Below are 18,366 nucleotides of genomic sequence, written 5' to 3' on the forward strand. Positions count from 1 at the left end.
ATCAGAGTCTCACAGTTTTCCCTGTGCTCTGTCAAAACATATGTTTTTTACGTTTTCAAATGTTTCCGTGCGTAGACCGTCAAATTCTGTATATGTCCAAGCAAATCTGAACATGTCCCGGATTTTGGAGAGCGAAGTTGATTATGTGTGTGTGCCTGAACTTTGATAACAAAAAATTAAAATTTTCACCCAGGGGAGGATTTGAACCAAGGACCTGTCGTTCAACAGCTGCTCACGCTAACCACGGGACCACGGCGCTCGTAAGCTAACAGTCTCCTTGATGTTGCTTACCTTGCGCATGGACTAGTCAGTTTGTATATTTTGCTTATTTTTTCATAGTTCCACACAACTTCTTCCTGTTTTCTCGATTGATTTGTGTTCAGTTTTTCAAGGCCTATCCCTGTGCCAACTTATAACTAAATCTGAGGGGGGTGCGATGGGGAAGTTCCCTTGTCAGATGTTTCATGTGAAAAAGTTTTCAAGTGATTATGGTTGTACGACAGGATTTAGCAGACGTTGAACGCGGAATGGTAGCTGCAGCTAGACGCGTGGGATATTCCACTTAGGAAATTTTAGAGAACTCAATATACCGGCATGCATAGTGTCAAGAGTGTACCGAGAACACCAAATTTCTGGCATTTTCTCTCACCACGGACAACTCAGTGGCCGACGGCATTCACTTAACTATCGAGGACAGAGGCGTTTGCGCAGAGTTGTCAGTGCTAACAGACAGGCAACACTGTTTGAAATAACCGCAGAATCAATGTGGGACCTACGACGAACGTATCGGTTAGGTCAGTTCGGCGAAATTTGGCTTTGATCGGCTATGGCAGAACACGATCTACTCGACTGCCATTGCTAATACCACGACACCGTTGCAGCGCCTCTCGTGAGCATGTGACCATATCAGTTAGACCCTACGTGTGGGAAACCATGGCGTTGTCAGATTAGTACCGATTTCAGTTGGTAAGAGCTGATGGAAAGATTCGAGTGCTGTGCGGACCCCACGAAGCCGTGGATCCAAGTTGTCAACATGGCACAGTGCAAGCTGGTGTTGGCTGTGTTTACATGGAATGGGCTGGATCCTCTGGTCTAACTGAACCGATCATTGACTGGAAATTGTTATGTTCGGCTTCTTGAAGGCCATTTGCAGCCATTCACGGACTTCATGCTCCCAAAGAACGATGTAACGTCACCGGGACTCAAGTATTCGCGACTGGTTTGAAAAATATTCTGGACAATTCGAGCGAATGATTTGGCCACCACGATCGCCCGACATGAATTCTATCGAACAAAATGGTTCAAATGGCTCTGAGCACTGTGGGACTTTACTTCTGAGGTCATCAGTCCCCTATAACTTAGAACTACTTGAACCTAACTAACCTAAGGACATCACAAACATCCATGCCCGTGGCAGGACTCGAACCTGTGACCGTAGCGGTCTAATCGAACATTTATGGGACTATTCGAGAGGTCAGTTCGTGCATAAAATGCTGCGCCGGCAGCTTTTTCGCATTTATAGACGGATATAGAGGCAGGATGGCTCAGTACTTCTGCAGAGGACTTCCAAAGACTTGTTGAGTCCACGCCACGTCGAGTTATTCCACTCCGCAGGTGAAAAGGAATGTACATTTTGGATGTCACGTATGTTGCCTTCCAGTGGATTGTGGAAAAGGTCTAGTAAATTATGAATCATTCCACACCAATGAACTAGATAAAATTATCAGTATTACTGTGATTTATGTCTCTGGAATCCTCAGAAAACCTCTTGTATCTGGAAACCATCTGTAGCTGACAGCTTGCTTCTGGTGTGCAGTGTTCTACTGGCTACATGTTTTTCAATGGCTTCGCAAGGCTAACACAAGCTGAAACACCATTCCTTGCAGGTCGCAAAGAGTGGTCAAATTAGTACAAAGAAAATTCGTTTGAACGGTGGGTAGTCCAGACAACTTAAATACAGTAAATTTTGAAATTAGGTCCTTCCTCGTAGTCTCGAGAATACCAGTCTTCCGCGGGCTCACCTTGGGGTGCCAGAGGTGGAAGATGCCTGGGTCGGTGGCTCGCACCACCTTGAGGCTGGAGCGGACGTACTTGCGGTACAGAGAGACGTCTTCGCCGCCCCAACCCACCACGTCCTCCGCGAAGCCGCCCACCTTCAGGAAGTCAGACCTGTGGGGCAAGAAGAGGCAGTAGAGCGAGGCTGCTGTGCATGCAGATTGTCAGGTGTTCAAGAACTCCATCACGAATCTGGGCGTCTAAGGCAAGTGGACAGAAATAATCAGCAAAGTGGGGCTGTTCTTCATCAACATCCATCTGGAAACATGACTAATGGCAGTGGGTCCTTCACAAAGCGACCCACACCCAGTAAGTTTGGCCCTTTGTCAGATAGAAACAGTGATAACTCGTTAAGAAAGAAAATTTCCATTGCTCAAACATGCGCTGTAAAAATAACATATGGTGCTCACCCATTAACATATTGTTGACATACACAATCAAAAGTATCCGGACACCTGGCTGAAAATGACTTACAATTTAGTGGCGCCCTCCATAGGTAATGCTGGAATTCAGTATGGTGTTGGCCCACCCTTAGCCTTGAGAATAGCTTCCACTCTCTCAGGCGTACGTTCAACCAGGTGCTGGAAGGTTACTTGGGGAACGGCAGCCTATTCTTCAAGAAGTGCTGCACTGAGGAGAGGCATCGATGTCGGTCGGTTAGGCCTAGCACTATGGGACTTAAATTCTGAGGTCATCAGTCCCCTAGAACTTAGAACTAATTAAACCTAACTAACCTAAGGACACCATACACATCCATGGCCGAGGCAGAATTCAAACCTGCGACCGTAGCGGTCGCGCGGTTCCAGACTGTAGCGCCTAGAACCTCTCGGCCGGCCGGCTAGCAGGTAGGAATTAGCTATACACATTTATATTTTAAAAAAGTTCTTTTAAATGGCTAGCATGTAGTCATATTTATGCATATGAATGACTATGTAATATATTAAAATGACTTGTTCCACATCGTTACGTTTAATAGTACAAATGATTCATGCAGCATAAAACTAACAAATTAACTGAATATACGAATAGAATAGGACAGACATTGACCAGTACTCGTATGAAATATCCTCCACCAGGCAGTCAGAGCTATGATGTGTGTGTGTGTGTGTGTGTGTGGATGGAGGGAGAGAGAGAGAGAGAGAGAGAGGGAGAGAGAGAGATATGCAGTAACAGCAACAACAACAGATAATAGCAACGATCACACGAGTGGCCCGCTGACAACACTGTGGGCTGTGCTCTACTCTTGCCAACAGCAATGTTGTGACTGTCCCGGCCATTATCCGTAACAGTATCGGCCAATGAAAGTGCTCTTAAGAGACTCCCCGCTCTGGCATTAACGTACCCACTGTAACGCCGCCGTAATTGAAAACGGTTATCATTCTGCCCGGCGCCATTCTCGCGAGTTTATCGACGTCGGATACAGTTCCCCATAAAGATCGGTGGAGCACCTGCGAGCGTCGCGTAACTCTGTGTTAAAGGGAGCAAGCAGACTGTGGTAAGCAGTAACTCAGGCATGTAAACTGACAAATGTTAGTCGCTCCAGCAACTCCAGACTGTTGCTATTGTAGCGTTTCGTATCTTTACTGAGGAGCCGCCCATTTTCTGTAAATTTCCTAAAACGGGCGACCACGCTTAGGCAGCGCCACTGTCGTTGGACATACTGCTGTTTACACTGTTTGTTGGCCTCAATATTAAATTACGCTCGTTTTGCTACATTCATGTGTTCCGCAACATAGGTGTATAGATCCTACTGACATACCCGTTATTTATTAAAATGATAAAGTGACAGAAAAAGAAACTTTTGGACACACGTTAACAATTAGATATATTTATTAAGTAATAATAGTATTACAAAATTAAGCACGCTTGATAGAGACTCCGTTTGAGGCGTGGACGGCATGACAATAAACACGGCTCACGTGGAACTTTGTCCAGAAGTATATTGACCGTGCCGGCCGGGGTGGCCGAGCGGCTCTAGGCGCTACAGTCTGGAACCGCGCGACCGCTACGGTCGCAGGTTCGAATCCTGCCTCGGGCATGGATGTGTGTGATGTCCTTAGGTTCGTTAGGTTCACGTAGTTCTAAGTTCTAGGGGACTGATGACCTTAGAAGTTAAGTCCCATAGTGTTCAGAGCCATTTGAACCATTTTTATATTGACCGTTCGTTTTAAAAATGTATTGAGGATACCAATTTGCCTGACTCTTTCCACAGTTATCTAAAATAAGTTTTATGAACACTTATTGGACAACATGCAACATGACGACAGGAATATGATCAGAAATTATTAGTTTTCCATCTTAATGAAATAATAATAATAATAATAATAATAATAATAATAATAATAATAAATAATGAATAATAATTGAGTGCCAAAATGGAAGGAACAAAGTTAGAACAGGTGGACGGTTTCAATTACTTAGGATGCATATTCTCACAGGATGACAACATAGTTAAAGAACTGGAAGCGAGGTGTAGCAAAGCTAATGCAGTGAGCGCTCAGCTACGATCTACTCTCTTCTGCAAGAAGGAAGTCAGTACCAAGACTAAGTTATCTGTGCACCGTTCAATCTTTCGACCAACTTTGTTGTATGGGAGCGAAAACTGGGTGGATTCAGGTTACCTTATCAACAAGGTTGAGGTTACGGATGTGAAAGTAGCTAGGATGATTGCAGGTACTAGTAGATGGGAACAATGGCAGGAGGGTGTCCACAATGAGGAAATCAAACAAAAACTGGGAATGAACTCTATAGATGTAGCAGTCAGGGCGAACAGACTTAGATGGTGAGGTCATGTTACACGCATGGGTGAAGCAAGGTTACCCAAGAGACTCATGGGTTCAGCAGTAGAGGGTAGGAGGTGTCGGGGTAGACCAAGGAGAAGGTACATGGATTCGGTTAAGAATTATTTTGAAGTAATTGGCCTAACATCAGAAGAGGCACCAATGTTAGCACTGAATAGGGGATCATGGAGGAATTTTATAAGGGGGGCTATGCTCCAGACTGAACGCTGAAAGGCATAATCAGTCTTCAATGATGATGATGATGATGATGATAAATAATAATAATAATAGTAATAATAATAATGTCTGAGAAAGTGAAGATAATAATAATAATAATAATAATAATAATAATAAACAGGAGTCATACCTCACAATATCCACCAGTACATCAATGCAATACAGCTACATCCAAACATATATATACAACTACAAAAATCTGTAACTATTGATACATGTTCAATTACCCGAAAGTTCCTAAATGCAATATAACATATACCATACAGTTGCAAGGAAGTCACGCTTGACCGAGGTCCGCGTCACGTTCCATTTTTAACCAGACTTAAGTCTGAGAAAAAAAAGTCAATAATAATAATAATAATTAATAAACAGAACAATGGTGAAAATAAAAAAATGGAACAAAGAAAAATAAAAAAAGAACATTACAATAAAAATGAAATACAATACTATCAAATTTTACAGTTATTCCTCAGCTATACGTTTTTCTGAAGTTAATTCTTAACTACGTATAGGTTCTGCACCACTCACAGCATAATTCCACTCACAGTACCCCTTTCAGTAACTATCTGCGGTTTCTATTTTCTGAATAAATCCAGATGGTTTTGTGGAACTTGGAAGAACTCAAGAGTTGTCATGCCCCACTCTGTTGCTGGTTAGGCTTCAACGTGCCTACCTCTCCGCCTCCTATTGTTTGTCCTGCCTTACAATTTCTAGTGTTTTCATGATTTGGAATATTTATTTTGTTTAGCTACTGCGTCCAGATGATCTTTCTGCCACCACAGCCGACAGTTAACCTAAGGAAGATTGCGTTTACACAGTTGATACGTCACATTTTTATTTCCATTTACTGGCTTTTGTGTCGTGTCCATTCAGCCCTCTTACTAATGGAAAAACGACACTGTCAGTTACGACGATATGAATGTGAGGACGACAGTACACTCAGTTACTGAGCAGTTAAAATCACCGACCCGACCGGGAATCGAACCAGGACCCCTTCGGTTAAATATGCAATCTTTCGTACTTACCACTCAGCTCCGGAAGTGAACTTGTGATATCTTCTGACGCGAAGACTGGGTACCACACCACAATTTGCCTAAACGAGGGTGGGAAACCACAGAAAAGACGCTCACGGCAAGTGGCCGATGTGTCGCAACGACAGTCTACTGGGTGGACGCAATCTGGGTGTGGCTCACCACGCTGCCTGCCAAGCTATCACGCTGCACGATAAGTTACACTATGTGATCAAATGTATCCGGACACCTGGCTGGAAATGACTTACAAGTTAGTGGCGCCCTCCATCGGTAATGCTGGCATTCAGTATGGTGCTGGCCCACCCTCAGCCCTTGACGACAGCTTCCACTCTCGCAGGCAAATGTTCAGTCAGGTGCTGGAAGGTTTCTTGGGGCATGGCAGTCCATTCTTCACGGAGTGCTGCACTGAGGAGAGGTATCGATGTCGGTCGGTTAGGCCTGGCACGAAGTCGGCTTTACAAAACATCCCAGCGGTGTTCTGTAGGAGTCAGGTAAGGATTCTGTGCAGGCCAGTCCATTACAGGGATGTTATTGTCGTGTAACCACTCGACCATAGGCCATACATTATGAACAGGTGCTCGATCATGTTGAAAAATGCTACCGCCAATCTCGAAAACAACGGGTGCCATCCCATCTATGAAAAACTCGACCACACCGTAACACCACCGCCTCCGAATGTTACTGTTGACACTAGACATGCTGGCAGACGACCTCCACCGGGTATTCGGCATCGGATCGCCACATTGTGACCGTGATTCGTCACTCCACATACCGTTTTCCCACTGTGCAATCAGCCAATGTTTACGCCCCTTACACCAAGCGAGGAGTCGTTTACCACTTACCGGCGTGGTGTATGGCTTATAAGCAGCCGCTCGACCATGAAATCCACATTTTCTCACCTCCCCCACAACTGTCATAGTATTCACAGCGGATATTTACAGTGGCTCAAATGGCTCTGAGCACTATGGGACTTAACAGCTGAGGTCATCAGTCCCCTAGAACTTAGAACTACTTAAACCTAACTAACCTAAGGACATCACACACATCCGTGCCAGAGTCAGGATTCGAACTTGCGACCGTAGCGGTCGCGCAGTTCCAGACTGAAGCGCCTAGAACCGCTCGGCCACTCTGGTCGGCCTTTACAATGGATCCTGAAGCAGTTTGTAATTCCTGTGTTATGGTCTGGCTAGATGTCTGCTTGTTACACGTTACGACCCTCTTCATCTGTCGGCGGTCACTGTCAGCCAACAGACGAGGTCAGCCTGTACACTTTTATGCTGTAAGTGTCCCAAATGATTCAAATGGCTCTAAGCACTATGAGACGTAAATCTGAGACCTCAGTCCCCTAGACTTAGAACTACTTAAACCTAACTGACTTAAGGACATTACACACATCTATGTCCGAGGCAGCATTCGAACCTGTGACGGTAGCAACTGCACGGTTCCGTACTGAAGCACCTAGAACTGCTCGGCCACAGCGACCGGCGTACGTGTCCCTCTACGTTTCCATTTCACTGTCACATCGGAAACACTGGACCTAGGGATGTTGAGGAGTGTGGAAATCTCGCATACAGACGTATGGCATAAGTGACACTCAGTCATCTGACCACGTTCTAAGTCCGTGAGTTCCGCAGAGTGTCCCATTCTGCTCTCTCACGTTGTCTAATGGTTACGGAGGTCGCTAATAAGGAGTACGTGGCAGTAGGCGGCAGCACAATCCACCTAATATGTAAAACGTATGTCTTTTGGCATGTCCGGATACTTTTGATCACGTAGTGAATATGAGCAGGACGATACACACTACACACTAGTAAACAGCATGTCAAACTCTATTACAAATGACAATACAAGACGTAACAGGATAATTGAAAGAAGTGTTAAATCAACGTGTTACATACATTGCATGACAAAAAAGTAAACACATGCACGTCTTGGGCTGATGTCCTTGTAACTTCGTACACGTACGCACAATCGGCGGTTATGTAAATGGTTCAAGTTACAGTTCTCTGTGACAGGGGAGTGGATTAGTGTCGTTAGTGTTGAATTTTGTTACCTGGCCTGGTAGAGTATACAATGGATGTGAACAGGATCAGATGTAGGGTAACCGCTTTAAAGAACACGGGGAGACATGTACTTATGAGAGAGAACATTATCAGCATCTGACAGGTTGCAAGAGGCCTCATTGTGCGTCGCCATTTGGTCGGCTGGTCGAATAGTGCAGTACCCAGATTTGTGGGACATTCATATATGACAGTGGCCCCATGGCAGACATTATCATCTTTAAGGTTCCAGTCGACCACGTCTTACCACCAGAAGAGGGTATTGCCGTATTGTGTACCAAGAACTTGGTAACCCCGTCAGATCTACACTGGCCATCTGAGAAGAGAAAACGGACTGCTGCAGCACTCTGTGTCACGTTCCATACTGGACGGAGACTAGCAGAAGGTGGATTAGCGAATTACCATCCCATGTGTCAGCTCGTAACGCCGGCAATGCATATCCTCCTATTTCCATCTATTGTACTATAAATTTTTTTTCCTGATTTTGTTACCTGAAGATATGACATTCCTGCGTCTTTATATATTGTAATTGTTTTACTATTTGTATATATATATATATATATATATATATATATATATATATATATATATGCATTTATGTCGATGTATAATTGGTTTGTTTTGTAAATATTATTTGTATTTTACGCTGAGTCTGGCCTAAGGAAAGCTATGCTATCGAACGATTACATCGATAGGTCGTGTGGAGAACCAAAGTGTTTAGGATCTTTGGTAGTGTTAACTCTGCCGCATGGAGCGTGGGGAGAGGGAGTCCGGCTGGAGTAGGGCGGTGGAGCAGGTGTTGCGTGACGCTCCCGCGAGTTGCCTCGCTTTCGAGATTTGGCAGCATGTAATTGCGCTCGACTTGCTATGATAGTTTCTAACACGATGTCGCGGACGGAAAGCATTAGCTGGCGCACATCAAGAGCCCGTTTCGCCTGGTGACCGTGTCGAGAAGAAGACGCGCCAACATCTAGCTTCTGCAACAGCGACGGCCGACAGTGAGTGACTGTCGCCACCTCCCCGATCGACGACTGCAAACCATCGATCAACCAACAAGGAAGACTAAAAGCACATAAAGTTTTAGAACTGTATGGCAGAGCTCAGCCTTCCAAACTGTTCAATTTGCCTCACAAAATTAAAGCACCGTAGCATGAACGTTTGTTGCTCATTGTCCCAATTGCGTTACCAAGCAGGGTCCCTTCCTTTTCTGGAATGAACCCGAGTGTCGTTGAAATTCAGACGCCAGCAATAAAGTAATAATATTGCATTTCACTGGTTTAATTCCAAAGTTCAGTTAAAGTATTCATAGCTGGCTACAATATTTAGATTACACAAGCACAAATTAAGAGTGCTAGTTTTGTTACCATATTTTAGCTTACCTGTGACTGCAGCTCAGCTTGGTACGTACTAAATTTTACTATTGTTAATTGTTCAAAATTATTTAATTCAAGTTCAAAGTTAAATCTCTTATTTCTAAATTGCGTAGATTCAAGTAGCTTTTGAAACGATTGTTGAGGTAGCCCAAGACTAACCTTATTTTATTGAATTTCGTAGTGCTACAGAAACAAAGTTCAGTATTAATTTCAATCACTAAATTAACTTTCAATTTTCCAGTTTTATTAATTCTTTTGCTAAATTAAGTCAGAGTGAAGCGAAATTTATTACCTCTGACAAACATTCAGTTTTCACACAACCCGTGTCAACCTTCAGTTGCCACACTTTTACTGCTAATCATATGTGCATTAATCTGTTACTTTCAGTTATTATAGTAGTTGTCCATAGGACTGGCTACCGTAATTTTCCCCAAATCTCAAATATCTAATTAACGCCAATTAATTGTTAATGTAACGACCGCACATTTACTTTATCAATTTTACCCTTTCCTCAAAATTAATTTCCACCAATTTCATTTGCATTTTTCCTTTCATTTAGATATAACCCTTTCCTCCTTCTTTACCGACAAATTAACTTCGGTGACGATTGCTTTTCCCAAATTTCCATTAGGTGCACGCGATTTAATTTTTTACTGTCATTAAGGTCGATAAGTGAGGGGGAGGCTACAAGCTGCCGTTAACACCACCACGCAAACGGCATGAATGGTGCACATTGTATTCAGTGATGAATTGTGCTTCTGGATTACCACAAATTACTGTCGTCACTGAGTATGGTGGCGACCTGGAGAAAGGTTCCGTTGTTTCAATGTTTTGGAGAGGTACAGCGGAGTTACTCCTGTCGTGGAGAGCCATCAGGTATGAATTCAGGCAAAGGCTGGTATTGCTCTGCGAACTCTGGATGTATAACGGTACATCATACACATCTTGTGGCGTCCTGTGTTGCCTCTTATGGGACACTTAAGCACTTCCAGACGTCTTGACCAAAATTTTATTATTCCAATACACCGTATGCGTTTCGTTATTACGTCATTATTAAAGGTACCATGGTACTATTTTTCATCAGGACAACGCTCGTCCGCGAGTAGCACGTGTCTCTACGAACTACATGTGTGATGCTGGGGCAATCCTGTGGCCAGCAGTATCTCCAGATCTGTCTCCAATAGAACATATGTGGGACCATATCGGACGAAAATTCCATCCCAGTGTCAGTGTCCAGGGTATAAGGGATTGCAACAGATATGGACCAGCCCGCCTCAGGAGAGCATACAACGGCTTAATGAAACTCTTCCAAACCGAATCAGTGCATGCATCCAAGTCAGAGGGTTTGTTATTTCATCTTTTTAGTGGAATCATACTGCCAATTTCGCTGTAAATTTGGCTCTATAGTGTAACTACTGAAATCACATCACATACCTTCGTCCCGTGAACTTTCATTTCCTTTCTTTCTCCGCTTCTTGGTGCTTCACCTTTTTGTCACACACTGTACGTTAGCTAAAAACAATTGTACTAAATGCCCGGTAACCTAACTAACCAACTAAAGAAAGGCACAACGTTTCAGTTGCTCGTATTCCGTATGTTGCTCAGAGCATCCAATTCCCATGTACGCATATGCACTGAAGAGCCAAAGGACCCCCGTGAGCACGCAGACGTACCGCAATACGACATAGCATGGACTCGGCTAATGTCTGAAGTAGTACTGGAGGGAACTGACACCACGAATCCTGGCTGTCCATAAATCCATGAGAGTACCAGGGGGTGGAGGTCTCTTCTGAGGAGCAGGTTGAGAGGCATCCCAGATATCTCAATTATGTTCATGTCTGAGGAGTCTGGTGGCCAGAGGAAGTGTCTAAACTCAGATGAGAGTTCCTGGCGCCACTCTGTAGCAATTCTGGACGTGTGGGGTGTCGCACTGTCCTGCTGGAATTGCCAAAGTTCGTCGGTATGCACAATATACATGAATGAATGCAGGTGACCAAACAGGATGCTTACGTAGGTGTCACCTGTCAGAGTCATATCTAGACATATCTTGGGTCTCATATCAATCCAACTGTACAAGTCCCACACCAGTAGCCGGCCGGTGTGGCTAAGCGGTTCTAGGCGCTTCAGTCCGGAACCGCGCGACCTCTACGGTCACAGGTTCTAATCCTGTCTCGGGCATGCGTGTGTGTGATGTCCTTAGGTTAGTTAAGTTTAAGTAGTTCTAAGTTCTAGGGGGGTGATGACCTCAGATGTTAAGTCCCATAGTGCTCAGAGCCATTTGAACCCACACCAGTACAGAGCTTCAATCAGCTTGAACAGTCCCCTGATAACATGCAGGGTTCATTGATTCATGAGGTTGTCTCGATATCTGTACACGTTCATCCACTCGATACAATTTGAAACTAGACTCGTCCGACCAGGCAACACGTCTGCAGTCGTCAATAGTTCAATGCTGATGGGCCTAGGCGAGGCGTAAACTTTCGCGTGTGCAGTCATCAAGGGTACACGAGTGGGCCTTCGGCTCCGAAAGCCCATAACGACGATGTTGTATCGAATGGTTCACACGCTGACTCTTGTTGATGACTCAGCATTGAAATCTGCTGCAATTTGCGGAAGGGTTGCACTTCTGTCACCATTTTCTTCAGTCGTCGTTGGTCCTGTTCACGCAGGATCTTTCTATGGCCACAGCGATGTCGGAGATTTGATGTTTTACCGGATTCCTGACATTCACGGTACACTCGTGAAATGGTCATACGGGAAAATCCCCACTTCATCTCTACATCGGATATGCTTTGTCCCATCGCTCGTGTGCCGACTATAACACCACGTTCATACTCAAACCCTGATAACCTGCCGTTGTAGCAGCAGTAACCGATCTAACAACTGCGCCAGACAACTGTTGTTTTATACATGCGTTACCGACCGTAGCGTCGTATTCTGCCTACTTACATACCTCCGTATTTGAATACACGTGTCTATACCAGCGCTTCAGCGTAAATGTTTGAAAGTATTGCTACTTGATGTAGACTGGAGAGAACCAGGTCTGGCTGATACCACGTGTCACAATCAATATCCGGGGTGTCCAAAGAGTGCCAGTGTTTCAGAAGACAGGGCGCCTTTGGTAATACGTCGTCACACTGAGCTAAACAGTAATCAAGGAGTGCAAACGGTGCAGTATGACAGCACAAAATATACAGGGTGATTCAATAAGAATACCACAACTTTAAAAATGTGTATTTAATGAAAGAAACATAATATAACCTTCTGTTATACATCATTACAAAGAGTATTTAAAAAGGTTTTTTTTTTCACTCAAAAACGAGTTCAGAGATGTTCAATATGGCCCCCTCCAGACACTCGAGCAATATCAACCCGATACTCCAACTCGTTCCACACTCTCTGTAGCATATCAGGCGTAACAGTTTGGATAGCTGCTGTTATTTCTCGTTTCAAATCATCAAGGGGGCTGGGAGAGGTGGCCGAAACACCATATCCTTAACATACCCCCATAAGAAAAAATCGCAGGGGGTAAGATCAGTGCTTCTTGGAGGCCAGTGATGAAGTGCTCTGTCACGGGCTGCCTGGCGGCCGATCCATCGCCTCCGGTAGTTGACGTTCAGGTAGTTACGGACAGATAAGTGCCAATGTGGTGGCGCTCCATCCTGCTGAAATATGAATTGTTGTGCTTCTTGTTCGAGCTGAGGGAACAGCCAATTCTCTAACATCTCCAGATACTGTAGTCCAGTTACAGTAGCACCTTCGAAGAAAAAGGGACCAAAAACTTTATTGGCTGAAATGGCACAGAAAACGTTCACCTTAGGCGAGTCACGTTCATACTGAGTTGTTTCCCGCGGATTCTCAGTGCCCCATATACAGACATTGTGACGGTTGACTTTCCCGTTAGTGTGGAAAGTTGCTTCATCAGTAAACACAATCTTTGAAACGTAAGATTCACCTGTTTCCATTTGAGCAAGGATAAAATCACAGAAATCGATTCTCTTAATCTTATCAGCTGCAGACAGTGCTTGAACCAATTTCAGACGATAAGGTTTCATAACTAACCTTTTTCTTAGGACTCTCCATACAGTTGATTGTGGAATTTGCAGCTCTCTGCTAGCTCTGCGAGTCGATTTTCCTGGGCTGCGAACAAATGCTTGCTGGATGCGTGCTACATTTTCATCACTCGTTCTCGGCCGTCCAGAACTTTTCCCTTTGCACAAACACCCATTCTCTGTAAACTGTTTATACGAACGTTTAATACACCACCTATCAGGATGTTTAACACCATACTTCGTTCGAAATGCACGCTGAACAACTGTCGTCGATTCACTTCTGCCGTACTCAATAACACAAAAAGCTTTCTGTTGAGCGGTCGCCATCTTAGCATCAACTGACGCTGACGCCTAGTCAATAGCGCCTCAAGCGAACAAATGTACAACTAAATGAAACTTTATAGCTCCCTTAATTCGCCGACAGATAGTGCTTAGCTCTGCCTTTTGTCGTTGCAGAGTTTTAAATTCCTAAAGTTGTGGTATTCTTTTTGAATCACCCTGTATAATTGTACGAGCCTTGCAATACGAAACCACAACATTTAACTTACGAACTCAGCCCCTCCATGGCGCCCTAGCACTAACGAAAAATGCCAACAGTAATTGAGACAGCACTGTGTTAACAAGTCTTTTGGCACCTGCGGATAATGAGGGCAAGTGACTGCATCACTGGCCTTGCAGACGCTATGTTTAACTTAAATACCCCTGTTTCAGAAGTCTCAGTCTCATTGTCTGGTCAGCACATCTGCATCCCTGACTCCGACAGATGGACAGAGCACACTAGTTACAGTATAACTTAGCTGGCGAATACTGCCTGAGTGGAGTCTTCGCCTCGGAGATCGTGACCAGGCGGCTATAGTGGAATTTCGTCGCTACAAGCTGCCACAAGTGTTCGGTCACCTTCATGACTGATAGAAGATGCAGAAGATCCTGGCACTTCACCTGAAGGAGGGCGTTGCCACGTGACTGCAAACTACCGCCCTCAAACAGTTGGGTGAGGCACCTCAGTACGGCCTCCCTGGCTGTACACTCTATCGCTGGTTTGGCTCCTGGGCTCACATGTTCACAATATCCACCGTGATGTGCTAAGCGCACGTCCATCTTGGAGAGCGCTTTGGGTGACCCGCACGATTTGCTGGTGATCCACGGTTAGCTCGCGCCTGCAGACTTATTCAGGCTACCTGCATGACATAGCTGCTGGCGCCTGACCTGCATAGCCCCCATAGCCGACATAGCGCTGCGCCCGCAGTCCTTGTTGCACCCGCGTGTACAGTTCAGCACGCCTTCCACTGCACTGGAGAAGACAATCCGTACTGTTAAGTACTGTGGATTGGATCGCATTGACCACGGAAGAGGTCAAAGATGCCATTAACAGCACCAAGAGTGAAAAAGCTGCAGGCCCCGACAGACTTTATAGTGAATATCTGAAAGACACTGCCCAAATACTAACGCCAATGGGGACAAAACTCTACAATAAGTGTATAGAAACAGCCTCCATTCCGGAACAACGGAGACAGTCAACAGTAAATGTGCTTTATAAAGGGAAAGAAGACCCCAAGGACCCTAGCAAATACAGAGGCATAGCCCTAGAAAACTTACCTTTCGAAGTGTTCACAAAAATAATAACAGAAAGAATAAAGCAAATAATCGACGAACATCTCCCCGAAAGCCAAATGGGATTCATAAAGGGAAGATCAACTCTGACAGCAATAGAACTCCTGCCAAAGAGCGTATGGGAAGCCCTCGAAGACAGAGATAAGTTCTATGTAGTATTCACAGATTTTACAAAAGCCTTTGACTTTATAAACAGAAAATTAATTACCAAAAAACTAGAGGAAACCCTGGGAAAAACAACATCTGCACACGAATTATAAGCGCAATACTGCAATGGAACGAAGTAAGAATATTAGACAATCTCTCGCTATCGGAGCCGATACTCCAATCAAACGGAGTACTACAGGGAGACCCACTGAGCCCTCTGTCATTTATCCTTGCAGCAGAAGAAATTCTAAGAATACCCCAGAGGGAGGGTGTAGTCTCATATGCATATGCAGACGATATTGTAATAGGTGCAAAGAATATTGCAAAGTTACAAGAAGCGATAAACGATATGGTAGATTAGTGTGTCGAAAACAGAAATGATGGTACTCAGGAATGGAGGAAGAACACCTGCATCAGCTGAGATCTTCATACGAGAGAGAAAACTGAAGATTGTACAGGACTACAAGTACCTAGGGGTCACAATACAAACAACTTCAAAATGTTTCACGTAACATGTAACAGAGAAAGCAATGCAAGCAATAATGGCAATACATGAAATACAATACATCAGATCCCTTAGTCTAGAGACAGCAATGGCACTATTCAGAGACAAAATCTTCGCAATACTGACGTACGGCGTAGAAATTATTGGACCACATCTTACAGTGAACAACCTAACAACACTAGAAAGAATGAAGGCGTCCTATATAAAGAAAGCAATAGGAGTGTCCAAAACAACGCGATCGAGACTGGCGAGGGAACCCTTCCTCATTGAAGACCTTCGGACAATCCTGATGCTACCCAAAAGCAGCGCCTTGGAGAGTCTCCTTAAAACATTGAAGGAAAAAAAGGGAAGACATGCCTCCAGAATTTTATAGCACAGGTGCCATGAAAGGCGAACATGGACAAAGGAAAACTTGGAAATGAGACACGTGATCACCAAATTGGCTGACTATGCAAATCACAATATGTGAACTTTCTACTTTATCTTATTATTATCACTGTACATTGAATTTGTATGGCTTTTTGGCTGCAATAAACTTATTATTAAGTCGCGAGTAATATACACTCCTGGAAATTGAAATAAGAACACCGTGAATTCATTGTCCCAGGAAGGGGAAACTTTATTGACACATTCCTGGGGTCAGATACATCACATGATCACACTGACAGAACCACAGGCACATAGACACAGGCAACAGAGCATGCACAATGTCGGCACTAGTACAGTGTATATCCACCTTTCGCAGCAATGCAGGCTGCTATTCTCCCATGGAGACGATCGTAGAGATGCTGGATGTAGTCCTGTGGAACGGCTTGCCATGCCATTTCCACCTGGCGCCTCAGTTGGACCAGCGTTCGTGCTGGACGTGCAGACCGCGTGAGACGACGCTTCATCCAGTCCCAAACATGCTCAATGGGGGAGAGATCCGGAGATCTTGCTGGCCAGGGTAGTTGACTTACACCTTCTAGAGCACGTTGGGTGGCACGGGATACATGCGGACGTGCATTGTCCTGTTGGAACAGCAAGTTCCCTTGCCGGTCTAGGAATGGTAGAACGATGGGTTCGATGACGGTTTGGATGTACCGTGCACTATTCAGTGTCCCCTCGACGATCACCAGTGGTGTACGGCCAGTGTAGGAGATCGCTCCCCACACCATGATGCCGGGTGTTGGCCCTGTGTGCCTCGGTCGTATGCAGTCCTGATTGTGGCGCTCACCTGCACGGCGCCAAACACGCATACGACCATCATTGGCACCAAGGCAGAAGCGACTCTCATCGCTGAAGACGACACGTCTCCATTCGTCCCTCCATTCACGCCTGTCGCGACACCACTGGAGGCGGGCTGCACGATGTTGGGGCGTGAGCGGAAGACGGCCTAACGGTGTGCGGGACCGTAGCCCAGCTTCATGGAGACGGTTGCGAATGGTCCTCGCCGATACCCCAGGAGCAACAGTGTCCCTAATTTGCTGGGAAGTGGCGGTGCGGTCCCCCACGGCACTGCGTAGGATCCTACGGTCTTGGCGTGCATCCGTGCGTCGCTGCGGTCCGGTCCCAGGTCGACGGGCACGTGCACCTTCCGCCGACCACTGGCGACAACATCGATGTACTGTGGAGACCTCACGCCCCACGTGTTGAGCAATTCGGCGGTACGTCCACCCGGCCTCCCGCATGCCCACTATACGCCCTCGCTCAAAGTCCGTCAGCTGCACATACGGTTCACGTCCACGCTGTCGCGGCATGCTACCAGTGTTAAAGACTGCGATGGAGCTCCGTATGCCACGGCAAACTGGCTGACACTGACGGCGGCGGTGCACAAATGCTGCGCAGCTAGCGCCATTCGACGGCCAACACCGCGGTTCCTGGTGTGTCCGCTGTGCCGTGCGTGTTATCATTGCTTGTACAGCCCTCTCGCAGTGTCCGGAGCAGGTATGGTGGGTCTGACACACCGGTGTCAATGTGTTCTTTTTTCCATTTCCAGGAGTGTATATGATTCCAGGCAACACTATTTAACTGACACCTTCGGGCATATGACACCCTCATCAGCTACCGAGTCTCACCTGCTGCACCTGCAGTGCCACCACTTCGCCTGCTCAGCTTCCACGCCCACTAAAAATCCTGACCCGAGGGATGTTACACCTGCTCCCTATAGCTAAGTGATTTCACATGGGACGTGTGGCTGGCAATGTTATTTGTAGTTGACCAGCAATCGTTATTTCATAACGCACTATACATGGACCACATGTTTCACACCACCCCTCTCGTCTCCCTGTGCTGGTGCCACAGCCAGCCTCGCTGTTTTGAGCAGCTTACCAGATTAGCGAGTTTTTGGCCCACATGCACCGCCACTCGGAATGGCACACTATTCTGATTGTCTCAGGATAGGTTAGCTGCTGGAAGCAGAGCCCCAGGCAGCGTGTCTGAGAATCCTACGTTGTCCTCGATGGTGAGTGTCCATCGGAGGTGAGGGTATCATCTGGAGTGCCCCAGGGAAGTGTGGTAGGTCCGCTGTTGTTTT

The 18,366-nt window shown here is 45.6% G+C and overlaps 1 protein-coding gene across 1 annotated transcript in view; it reads right to left on the bottom strand.

Annotated features, from left to right (window-relative positions):
- The window catches only part of LOC126456865 (chondroitin sulfate N-acetylgalactosaminyltransferase 2-like), a 165,389-nt gene that overhangs the window by 15,029 nt on the left and 131,994 nt on the right, over positions 1-18,366 (bottom strand). The window contains exon 7 of the mRNA XM_050092686.1: positions 2,022-2,169. Coding sequence (XP_049948643.1) covers positions 2,022-2,169 — 148 coding nt within the window. The remainder of the gene's footprint in view (positions 1-2,021; positions 2,170-18,366) is intronic.

This window comes from Schistocerca serialis, chromosome 1, assembly GCF_023864345.2.
Source record: "Schistocerca serialis cubense isolate TAMUIC-IGC-003099 chromosome 1, iqSchSeri2.2, whole genome shotgun sequence".
In the NCBI taxonomy this organism is placed as follows: Eukaryota; Metazoa; Arthropoda; class Insecta; order Orthoptera; family Acrididae; genus Schistocerca; species Schistocerca serialis.